This window comes from Ammospiza caudacuta, chromosome 19 (genome assembly GCF_027887145.1).
Source record: "Ammospiza caudacuta isolate bAmmCau1 chromosome 19, bAmmCau1.pri, whole genome shotgun sequence".
Lineage (NCBI taxonomy): Eukaryota > Metazoa > Chordata > Aves > Passeriformes > Passerellidae > Ammospiza > Ammospiza caudacuta.
In genome coordinates this window covers 6,368,796-6,380,885 of record NC_080611.1, presented here as the reverse complement: position 1 = coordinate 6,380,885, position 12,090 = coordinate 6,368,796, and the positions used below count along the sequence as shown (strand labels likewise).

The 12,090-nt window shown below is 48.3% G+C and overlaps 1 protein-coding gene across 1 annotated transcript in view; it reads left to right on the top strand.

The window, feature by feature from the left end:
* Nucleotides 1-12,090, top strand: part of LOC131566291 (myosin-13) — a 31,080-nt gene extending 18,990 nt beyond the window's left edge. Inside the window, exons 29-40 of the mRNA XM_058817529.1 lie at nucleotides 286-469; nucleotides 1,301-1,466; nucleotides 2,217-2,341; nucleotides 3,802-4,110; nucleotides 4,200-4,403; nucleotides 5,657-5,782; nucleotides 6,845-7,015; nucleotides 7,567-7,671; nucleotides 7,746-7,841; nucleotides 8,787-8,953; nucleotides 11,531-11,760; nucleotides 11,873-12,090. Coding sequence (XP_058673512.1) covers nucleotides 286-469; nucleotides 1,301-1,466; nucleotides 2,217-2,341; nucleotides 3,802-4,110; nucleotides 4,200-4,403; nucleotides 5,657-5,782; nucleotides 6,845-7,015; nucleotides 7,567-7,671; nucleotides 7,746-7,841; nucleotides 8,787-8,953; nucleotides 11,531-11,760; nucleotides 11,873-12,090 — 2,101 coding nt within the window. The remainder of the gene's footprint in view (nucleotides 1-285; nucleotides 470-1,300; nucleotides 1,467-2,216; nucleotides 2,342-3,801; nucleotides 4,111-4,199; nucleotides 4,404-5,656; nucleotides 5,783-6,844; nucleotides 7,016-7,566; nucleotides 7,672-7,745; nucleotides 7,842-8,786; nucleotides 8,954-11,530; nucleotides 11,761-11,872) is intronic.

The following is a 12,090-nucleotide window of genomic DNA, read 5'->3' as shown; positions in this document are numbered from 1 at the left end:
AAGGAGGATTCCAGTGCATTGAGTTAATCATAGTAGTTGAAAGAGCACATTCTTTACCCTTTCAGTATTGAAAGCATATTTTTGGTCCATCTCCACATTGGTACCATTCTTATCCTCTCAATCTATGCACCACTTCAGACTGCTGTGCCACCCCCAGGCTCCTGGCACCACAGCATTATATATTGCTCTCTGTGCCCATCTTCCCCATTCCAAACTCCTTCCATGTCCATTTTCTGAGAAGGTCAGAATTTTCTTTTCCTCAGAGCTGAATGTCCCATCCTGCAGGAAGAAGCTGGCCCAGCGCCTGCAGGAATCAGAGGAGCAGATTGAGGCTGTCAATGCAAAGTGTGCTTCACTGGAGAAGACAAAGCAGAAGCTGCAGGGGGAAGTGGATGATCTCATGATTGATGTGGAGAGGTCGCATGCAGTCTGTGCAGCATTCGATAAAAAGCAGAGGAATTTTGATAAGGTTTGTTCAAAAGACCATGCCAGACCTAAACACCATTAGATATTTGATAGGACAAGACAAATTCTGAAATTATCAAAGTTCTGCACTCACATTAAAATAAACTGCATCTTGCCCAAAGCAAAATTATGGTAAGGACCCCATAGTGGGACATATGGCAAAGTCATTGTATAAGTAACCTCAGGTGACCACAGAAAATAATAAATCAGCCTTCTGATAATCTTAAAAACATGAAGTCTTCACAAGGGAGACTCGTCAAGCAGATTGAGTACTCACACGCAAGCTAAGAAGCCCCAGTGCTAGTCTGCCAGCCTCAGACTCATGGAAAGTTCCAGCCTTCAGTGCTCTTACTAACATTTAAAAGAATCTGCACTGTTGGACCAAGTGATGCTGCACAGCCCTGTGTCTTGGCATACCCTTGTGTGAGTGAGAACACTGTGCTAAAAAAGGATCTTACAGCTCTGTGGTATCAAAGTGAGGAGAGAATTGGTAGAGAATGACCTTTCTTGGTGGGCTTGGTCCAGGACTGACTCCTGCAACACAACCCAGCCTCACACATCCTTATTCAGACCAAATACATTATGTTCAGGCTGGTGTCAAACCAAACTCCTTCCTGACAGCTTGGGGCATGCACTAGTGTTGGTTGAAGAGGCAAATTTAAGTAGATCTCACCAAAACAACCAGAGCATGCATCACAGGGAGTTATTGTCACAGGCAGAGAACAGTCCAAAGCAAAAGGCTGTTAAGATAGGCCAGGCCTCTTGCGTTCTTGTCTATAAAGGTGCAGAGAAGGAGTGTGTGTCAGAGTGGGTCATTCTCCTCCTGTCCCTCCAGATCCTGGCTGAATGGAAGCAGAAGTACCAGGAGAGCCAGACTGAGCTGGAGGCTGCCCAGAAGGAGTCGCGCTCCCTCAGCACCGAGATCTTCCGCATGAAGAACGCCTACGAGGAGATGCTCGACCAGGCCGAGACAGTCAGGAGGGAGAACAAGAACCTTCAGCGTGAGTTCATGTGTCTGTCACCTTGGATTCACTGTGAATTTCTGGACTGCCAGAGCTCTGCCTCTTCCCAGGGTTTTGTTCTTCATCATTTTCCCACAAAGGTGGTGACTTCCTTTCCTGTTCAGCTGATCATAAAGTCACCTGCAAGCACACACTTCCACCTCTACAACATCCTGCTCCCTCAGGATGTTCCCCCTTCTTCACACCATCATAATCCTCTGCAGGGATGAGGACCAAGTTAACTGAATAGACAGAAATTATGATGATACTCATTTTTTTTTCAGATTGCTTCACTCACTCACTGCTTCTAGAAAAAATCAGTCTGTCTCCTGATTATTGGAGGACCATGCAGCCGTGCCACAATGGGTTGGCATTTAATAAGCAAACTAATTATAGAAAGGAAATACAACTCAGATCCTTTTTGTGAACTGAGTGATCACTGGGAATTATCTGAGCATAAAGAGATCAATCAAACATGACTGTCTCTGGAGATGTAATTTCACTACCCAGAGGAAGCTGACATTGTTTTCTGAGCTCACTCAGTTGGTCCCTCTCATTTTCAAATTGCACACTGAGCTGGGATGTGCAGGTTATCAGAAATAAAGATTGCACATAAGATGTATTATTTTTCTCACTGTTACATCCCTTTACACCAGAGTCTCTTTTGTCATTCCCACTGCCAAAGAGCAATTGCAGGTGCCACTGATCACACTGTCTGAGAGGAGCTGAGTATGTGTTTTCTGGTTGCAGAGGAAATTTCTGACCTGACTGAACAGATTGCTGAGTCTGGAAAAGCAAATCATGGGCTGGAGAAAGCAAAGAAGCAAATTGAGCAAGAAAAGTGTGACCTACAAGCAGCATTAGAAGAAGCAGAGGCAAGTGTCCTCAGTCAGGGGCCTGCTTTTAAAGAAATTGCGAACAGAGAAAATTTGGGGATGTATTTTATATTCCTGCTTATCCTGAAACTGTCCCAGAATTGCAGTAAGCAGCACAGACAGACCAAAAAGCACAGGGGCTGCTCCCCTGCCATACCAAAGGGGCATTCCTTGTTGTGCTATCATGCACAAAACCCCTTCAGGCCCTGGCTAAAATTGAGCTCATTTGGCACCATTTATTTGCATTTGCTTCCATGGAAGGCTGTAGAAAAGTCTCTGAAATTTAAAAACTCCTAACAGTTTTGTTTCTAGCCTTCTGCTCTGTATCTTCCCTGACTGCCTCTTGGAAAAGATTTTATTATTTCTGTATGACCACATCTGATACTCCACAAAATATCTTTGTGAGCACAGAATTAGCTTGTACAGGATCCCTAGAAGTCTTTAGTCAACTTCCTGGTCAAAGAAGGGCAACTTTGACCTTACATTAGGTTGCTCAAATCCTTGTCTAATTGGTTTTCATAATTTTCAAGGATGGAGATTTCAGGCTATTGCTGGACAACATTTTCCAGTACAACATCATTCTCAGAGTTAAAGATTTTTACCCCTGTATGCAGCTAGGATTTCCCTTGTATTGACTTTTAACAGACCTTTTGTCTTTTTGCTGTTCACCACCAAGAAGATCTTCACTTGATTTTCTCTTTAACTCCTCTTAGGCAGAAAAAGAAGAATAAAACAATCTTTAGATCTCACTAAATGGGTGGGCAGTAGGAGCAAAAGTTATTGTGGTCATGTAATCCATCTACTCCAATTTATGCATCTAAATATAATCAGTCTAATCCTGAATTAATCAACATTGGCTTATTCTAGAAACCAAAAGGAGAGTCAGGCACCTCTGGAAAATATGTTCTAAAAAGGGATGCCAGGGCTGCATCAGCTGTTTTATTCTCTGCATGTGCTTACTTCTGTCCAGTGGGTGGAAAGACCCAGCCTCAGGATTTTCACTGCTACTACAACTGAAGCTGGATGGCACCAGAGGGAATGGAATGAGTTCCAGAGGGAAAGGTTGTGTGAAAAGGCAAATTGGCCACACAGTCACTGGGATGGGACAAGGCAGAAATCAGCATGGAGATGTAAGAGAAGGCAAGCTGCTTCTGAGCAGGAGGCTTGGCTGTCCTATTTTATATTTCCTCATGATCTGTTGTCTCTCCAGTATCACCACAGCCTTCAGTGCCCAGACCTTGTGGTGTCTGAAGCATTTTCCTAAGGAATATTATTCCTAAATTACCATTGAATATCCAGCTGGGGTACAGTGAGTATGGAATAGGAGTCAGATTTTTCAGTGCTTGGTCTTTAAAGGTCCATGTTAGGGTCCTTCCTGCTGCAAAGGGTCACATTTCTGCATGGGCATTTCCCAGCAATGGACACTACAGAAACAAATTGTAATATTTCAACCCTCACAGGGCTCTTTAGAGCATGAAGAGGGGAAAATCTTACGTGTTCAGCTGGAGCTGAACCAGGTGAAGTCAGACGTTGACAGAAGGACTGCAGAGAAAGATGAGGAGATTCAACAGCTGAAGAGGAATCACCAGAGGGTATTAGAGTCCATGCAAACCATGCTGGACGCCGAGGTCAGGAGCAGAAATGATGCTCTGAGGCTGAAAAAGAAGATGGAAGGAGACCTGAACGACATGGAAATCCAGCTGAGCCATGCCAACTGTCAGGTAGCAGAGACACAGAAGCACCTCAAAGCTCTGCAAGGGCAGCTCAAGGTAGGCACCACAAGGCTGCTGCCCCCTGAGTCTTTCCCATTGCCTCTGCTCGCCTCTGGGTCTCACATTTGGTGCTCTCACCTTTCAAGGACTCCCAGCTCCATTTAGACGATGCCCTGAGGGAGAATGATGACCTGAAGGAGCAGCTGGCTATAGTAGAGCGCAGGAATGGTCTGATGACAACTGAGATGGAGGAGATGAGAGCTGCCATGGAGCAGACGGAGCGAGCCCGTAAGGTGTCAGAGCAGGAGCTCACAGACGCCAGCGAGAGGGTGCAGCTGCTGCACTCACAGGTATTTGGCACCTCCTGGCACCACAGGAGATTTCTATAGGCCTGTGGGAGTGGCACGAACACAAACTCACAAATGGGAGTGGCACAAACACACTCACCTGCTGTGTGAATCTCAGAGAGTAGTTGATAATTGCAGCCCCGAGATGTGCAGGGCGTCTCTGTTTTGGCCTGCGCGTCCAAAGAAGGAGTCAGAGCTCTTCAGTTTTTCGGTCTTGAAGTTGTTTATTAATTTTTATCTATAAAATTTTCCTTCTGCCCAGCCGAGGTCTGCTCAGCAGGGCAGCCACAGGCGCTCTGTGTTGTCCTTCTATACTACAAACTACGTATAACATATTTACACTTAATTCCCAATACCCATCACCTATGTTAGACAGTGCACTTCTACTCTAAACCAATCCCAAAGTGCCAACTGCAGAAAATGGAGAAGAAGAAGAAGAAGAAGAAGAAGAAGAAGAAGAAGAAGAAGAAGAAGAAGAAGAAGAAGAAAAAGAAGAAGAAGAAGAAGAAGAAGAAGAAGAAGAAGAAGAAGAAGAAGAAGAAGAAAAAGAAGAAGAAGAAGAAGAAGAAGAAAAAGAAGAAGAAGAAGAAGAAGAAGAAGAAGAAGAAGAAGAAGAAGAAGAAGAAGAAGAAGAAGAAGAAGAAGAAGAAGAAGAAGAAGAAGAAGAAGAAGAAGAAGAAGAAGAAGAAGAAAGGCTGGACACACCCAAGTTCCTCCATCTTGTCCCCATAACCCCCCTACAAAAAATCCTAAAATCTACATTTTCACCCTGTGATAATTTTATTATTATACTATTTAAACCTGTGTGACTTTCAGGTCCTCATTCAAACTGTTAACTTGCTCCAGGGGTCATAATCAAATCCCCAGGTGCTCTGGGCTGTGTGCCAGGGTCTCTGTGCCCCCCGGCGGGGTCCTCGGCAACTCTGGACACCCAGAGGGATGTACTGAGTTCTGAAATGTGGAACAGTGGGAGCTGGAGGATGAGGTGGGGCTGGATCAGCTGGGGCAGGGACCAGCAGGTGCCTGGCAGGGCTCCCAACCCCACTCTGGGCTCCCTGGCTCAGGGGGCACCAGAAATGCAGCCCCTGTATGAACCATGCTCACGTGGCTCTCTGCTTCTGATTCCCTCAAATGTGGAATGCACGGGGACTAGGATCAATTAAATATTCTAGGACTCTGAATTTTTAGGCAGCAGCTCATCCCACACTAATTAGTAAAGAGGGAGGGAATGACCTGTCTGCTGATTGCCCCAACAGAACACGAGCCTCATCAACACCAAGAAGAGACTGGAAGTGGACATAACTCACTTACAGACTGAAGTTGAAGACAGCATTCAGGAAGCCAGGAATGCAGAGGAGAAAGCAAAGAAAGCAATCACAGATGTGAGTCCTCTTGCTCTTCCATTTTGTGCTACCACAGTTACTTTTCCACTCTAGAAAGGCAGCAGTCAGATGCAGGAGATCCAATTCTTCAGCAGAAAATATCTGTGACACACAGTCCCTGCCTCATGCAGACCTTGCCCTACCAGGGGTCACAGAAGACCCCTCCAGAAAGGGTCCTCATGTCCTACTAGCTGTCTGTATTGAAGAGGAATTCTCTCTCCCCTTCCCCATACCCATTCACTTTTGCTTCCAGAGTAAATGTAGTAGGCAGAACAGATGGTGGCAAAATTGTAATAGAAAAAGAGTAGTTTGAAACAAAGGCCTGTTCAGACACAGCACAGAAAAGCAGAAATTAAGAATAAAATCATACACAATTCTATACAAATGCTAGATGTAAGAAAGAAAAAGAGAGAATATAAATAGTTCATTTAAATGAGGCTACAGGTTCCACGTTATCAGAAATAACAGCACCTGGGACCATCTAGGAAAGGTATAGGAAAATTAAACTGAGAAGAATGGTGACACTATTGCATTAAGCCCTGGTGCACCAGGGTTTGGTCCTGCCTGCCCACCAGCAGCAGTGCTGCAGGATCCCTGACTTCTCTGCTGGGCCACATCTATCAACCCAGCTTCTGAGCACCTCAGCAGGCAAAAACTTTTCACTGCAGTTTGAGGTACTCAGGGTCATCTCACTGGCAAAAATTGCTTAGATGTCTGACTCTGGCAAATTTCAGATAGCCAGACACTCAAAGTCATGAGGAAGCCCAGAGATGCAGGGTGCTAGCTGATAACACCTCAATTTTGACTGACTTAAAACGTAGAACATTGGTACCAACGCATTTGCACGCCTTGATTATTTTTTTCTTTGTGTCAACCCTGTCTGTTTTCTGAGGTGAAGCAGTTTTAGAAACACAGACTTTGAGAAAGAGTGATCCTGTTTGTCGCAGCCATGGGCACTGAGAATGCGCAGAGTCCCTCACCAGTGTGAGGCTGGGGGTTTTTCTCATGCACCCAGAACTGCTGGGATGGAAATATTTGTAACACAACTGTGACCACAACCAGGCGGCCATGATGGCAGAAGAGCTGAAGAAGGAGCAGGACACCAGTGCCCACCTGGAGAGGATGAAGAAGAACCTGGAACAGACAGTGAAGGACCTGCAGCTTCGTCTGGATGAGGCCGAGCAGCTGGCACTGAAGGGAGGGAAGAAACAACTCCAGAAGCTGGAGGCCAGGGTATGGTGAAGATTTGGGTAGATTAAGGTGAAGTTTCTAACTGGGCCCTTCGTTGGTGGAACCTCTTGGGAGGGTGGAAACAGGGAGAGCCCCAGGTATCCCCAGCAGGTTTGGTGAGAGCTGTGATAGATATGCCACCTTACATCTCTAGTTCAATGCCTGTGGAAGCTGGACAAGTGGAAAAGGAATAGACAGCAGCCAGGTTTCCATGCTGTCCCCAAACAGTATTTGCCACTGCCACTCCCAAAGATAACAAATGAAAGACAAAAAATAAAACAGATTTTTCCTATTTACCTGGTGAACATTCATAGAACCCACCCTCACCTGTGTCCATTTACTCCTCTCTGACAGATTTAAGCCTGATTTTCACTACAAATTCTCTAGGTATGCACAGCTGAGTTCCTTTTATAAACAACTATTGGTTCACACACTTTGTCATCACCAACATAACACAGGGAGCATATTTTAGCTAATCTAGACCCAAGAAGCAGCTGCAGGGCAGCAGGATCAGCAGCCATTCTTGCCATCTTCACCATGATCCTGTGTTCCAGATTCACGAGTTGGAAAATGAGCTTCACTCTGAGCAGAAACGAGGAATAGAATCCCTGAAAGGAGCTCGCAAGTACGAACGGAGGCTGAAGGAGCTCACCTACCAGGTACATCCTCCCCCCTGCCACGTGGGCCACCTCAGTTCAGCTGCCAAGGCTGACTCCTTTTTCACTTCCTACAGTCTGAAGAAGATAAGAAAAATATTCTTCGGCTCCAGGACTTGGTGGACAAGCTGCAGTTGAAAGTGAAAGCCTACAAGAAACAGGCTGAGGAAGCTGTGAGTGGAGGACTGTTTTCAATGGGGCCTGGGTGGAGATTTCTGAAAGCTGGGATCCCTAGATCATTAAATTATTGAATACTGAATTTGACAGGGCAGCGAAGGCCACACTGCCTTTGAATATTCTTAATTATGGCTCACAGCAGAGCGGGTGTAGCTGTAGTTCTCCTGGAACTGGTGCACTTTTGGAGCTGCACAAGCCAATTTTCCCACCTGGAACAGAGTGGGGTAATTGTTCTGCCACCCAGGTGGACATGCTGTGGGTGATACTGGATATAAACACAGAGTACTGGCAATGAGGCCAGCACAGGTGTCAGTGGTGGCAGGGTATCACTGCCTGGGGTCTCTGTACAAATCACCAATGGGACAGGACTGCTGGGAACGTGCCTTGAGCTGTTTCATTTTCCAGCATCGCTCTCATTACATGGGTATGACAATGGGAAGATGCCACCAGCTCACATCCCAGCCAGCAGACTAAGAACTTAATGTTACAACTTACTTTAAAGGTTTTTTGACCAATCACACAAAGCAAAAGCACATTGACAGTAGTTCTATCCAACCACCATAAGCACAGGTACCTCTGGTTAAAAAATGCTTGCTTATTTCAAATACAATACCTGCTTGTGAGCCTTAAAACACAATGTACAGAGCTCCATTATTAAGCTTAGAAATTCCTATTATCTCACTAGATAAACTTTTCTGCAGCTTAGGGAGTTAATACACAGACCATTGTTCTATTTGTCCTTACTTTTCTACTTATATAATTTTTCTGCTGACCAATCTCATGGCTACTGCTTAGCTCTAACCACAGTTCTGCTGTCTCTGAGGCCTGCCTTTTGCAGCTTTCCCAAAACCCTCTGATTTTATGGATTCCCACAGTTCCCCCTCTCTGGGGATTCCCACAGCAGGGCAGTGACATTTGTGCCAATGCTGTCTGATTTTCAGGAGGAGCAGGCAAACCTCAATCTCTCGCGGTGCCGCAAGGCGCAGCACGAGCTGGAGGAGGCGAAGGAACGAGCTGACATTGCTGAAGGGCAGGTGAACAAGCTGAGAGCCAAAAGCAGGGACATGGAAGGCCAGGTGAGTTGGAGGCTGCAGAGAAGGACCTTCTTGTGCTGGTGGTCACTGCTCAAACGGCCACAGCTGCATTCTTCCCACTCTTTTACTGGAGTGTCCTCATAAAGAAAGGCCAGGAATTGTCACTGTCTTGGTTTGGAAAGATAGGTGTCTGCTAAGGAAGGCAGGAGCTTCCCCTGAAATGGAAAATGTAAACCCCTTCCCTCCAAATTGCTATAAATTTGAAATTAGGGGCTCTCAGGCGAAAATATGGGAGTAGGAATAACAGTTCTTTATTAGGGAAGGAAATAAAAGGATAAAATAAAGAATGCAGTAACCAAACCAACACTGCCAGAGTCAGAACCCAGCCTGACACCCTGTGGGTCAGGGTGTTCGCAGCAGTCCCATTGGAATTGTGGCTCAGCCCTCCTGCAGTGTCAGGGCTGGTTCTGCTGGAGCAGGGATCCTGTAGAGAAGGATGTATTCTTCCTCTGAAGATCCAGGGGCAGAAGCAGCTGCTGCTTCTCTGGGGAATGCAGTGGAGAAGCTGTGCTGGTGTTCCAGAATCTCCAGATTCTATCCAGGTAGGAATGCTTGGCTCTTCCCTCTGGGCTCACATCTCCCAATGGGATGCTGTAGTTCTTATCAGCCATGCAGGGACATTCAATAGCTGTTATCAGCAGATGTCTGCCCTGAGAGAGGATTGGGTGTGGAAGAGATAAGGAAAACTGCCCAGTGAGCAGAAGACAGCTGCCATACAGATGCCATACAAATAGAATACATCTTGTCTTGCAATCTGGGACAGTCACTTACTCAAAGCCACTGCATTTTGCAAGTTCTTTTGGAATCAGACCAGATACAATCAACCCTAAGAATCCAGGTCTTTCAGCACAATTGGGAGATATTACTTCTTCATTACAAAATGGCAGAACAATTGCAACAGCCACAGACTTGAAACAAGACCACAAATAACTCAGTTGCTCCAGTACCCTCTACATTATTTTCCTTTTTCTGTACTTAGAAATCAGAGAAATGAGGTTCCTGACCTGAGCTGCGGCAGGCTCCCTCCTGATAAAGACTTCTGTGGATCCAGCAGATATCCATTACTTTCTTCAAGTAACCCGGTGTGCTTGTGTGTAACTGATATATTTAGCCAGCCTTAAGGTGAAGAAATCTTATATATATATATATATATATATATATATATATATATATATGTATACTTATATATATATATAAAATAAACCTGGGTGATGCTTTAGTGACTATATGGACTGTTGATTCACTATGAGATTGACAAGTATCTTTCTGTGCATCTCTGTGTGTCCGTGTGTCCCTGTGTCTGTCCGTTTGTGTCTGTCTGTCCTTGTCTGTCTGTGTCTCAGCATCCGTGCCCGTATCCCAGTCTGTCTGTTCCTGTCTGTGTGTCCCTGCCTCACAGTCTGTCTGTCCATGTCTGTCTGTCCATGTCCTCGTGTCCAACTGTCCGTGTCTGTCAGTCTGTCTGTGTCTGTCTCAGTCTCTGTGTGTGTGTGTCTGTGTCCGTGTGTCCATGTGTCCGTGTGTCCTTCTGATGTGTGTCCATGTGATGTGTCCATGCGTCCCTTTGATGTCTGTGTATGCCTCTGTCCGTGTGTCTGTCTCACTGTCTGTGTCCATCTGTCCCTCTGTTTCCATGTGTACGTGTGTCCGTTTCCCGCTGTCTCTGTGTCTTTATGTGTGTCCCTCTGTGTCCATGTGTCTGTGTCCATGTGCCCGTGTGTCCGTCCGTGTGTCCATGTGTCCATGTCCCGCTGTCCGCGTGTCCTTCTGTGTGTCCCTCTGTGTCCGTGTGTCCATGTATCCGTGTGTCCGTGTCCCGCTGTCCGTGTGTCCTTCTGTCCGTGTGTCTGTGTGTCTCTGTCCGTGTCCCGCTGTCCGTGTGTCCTTCTGTCCATGCGTCCGTGTGTCCCTCTGTGTCCGTGTGTCCTTCTGTCCGTGTGTCCGTCTGTGTGTTCCTATGCGTCCGTGTGTCCATGTGTCCGTGTCCCGCTGTCCGTGTGCCCTTCTGTCCGTGTGTCCGTGTCCGTGTGTCTGTCTGTCCGTGTCCCTCTTGTCCCTCTGCGCGCTCCGTGCCCGCGGGCGGGCGGGAGCGCTGCCAGGCGCAGCTGCGCCGGTGCGGCGCGAGGGGGCGCTGTGGAACCGCCGGCCCGCGGGGGGTGCGGGGTCCGGGGGAATACGGGGGGTACGGGGGGTACGGGGTGTGCAGGGGTCCGGGGGGTACAGGGTTTACGGGGGGTACGGGGTGTGCAGGGGTCCGGGGGGTACAGGGTTTACGGGGGGTACGGGGTGTGCAGGGGTCCGGGGGGTACAGGGTTTACGGGGGGTACGGGGTGTGCAGGGGGGTACAGGGTTTACGGGGGGTACGGGGTGTGCAGGGGGGTACAGGGTTTACGGGGGGTACGGGGTGTGCAGGGGGGTACAGGGTTTACGGGGGGTACGGGGTGCGCAGGGTGTGCGGGGGGTACAGAACGTGAGAGGTGCGGGGGGTACAGGGTGTGCAGAGGGTACAGTGTATGCGGGGTGCAGGGGATTGGGATGTGCGGGGGGTACAGGGGACCGGGGTGTGCGGACTGAGCGGTTCTGTTTCCAAGAGGTGCGGCGTGCAGGGTGTGGGGTGTGTGCGGGGTGTGGGGGATCGGGGTGTGCGAGGGGTACCGGGGCTACAGGGGGTGCGGAGGGTACAGGGTGTGCGAGGGGTACAGGGTGTGCAGAGGCTACACGGTGTGCGGGGTGCAGGGGATACAGGATGTGCGGACTGAGGGGTTCGGGTTGTGTGTACTGAAGGGTTCGGGGTGCAAGAGGTGCGGTGTGCAGGGTGCGGGTGTGTGCGGGGTGTGGGGGATCGGGGTGTGCGGGGGGTACAGGATGTGCGGACTGAGGGGTTCGGGCTGTGCGGACTGAGGGGTTCGGTGTGCAAGAGGTGCGGTGTGCAGGGTGCGGGGGATGCGAGGTGCGGTTCGTGCGGGATGCCCCAGACACGCGGTTGCTGAGCCGCTCCTTGTCCCCGAGAGGACAGAGCATCCCCGCCGTGCTGGGAGCGCACCGCCAGCCCCAGGGGCTCCCCGTGGCGTCTGAGACGCTCCTGCACCGGGACAGGATCCCACGCTGCCGGCAGGTGCGCCAGGGTAGTGCCAGGGAAGTGCCAGGGTAG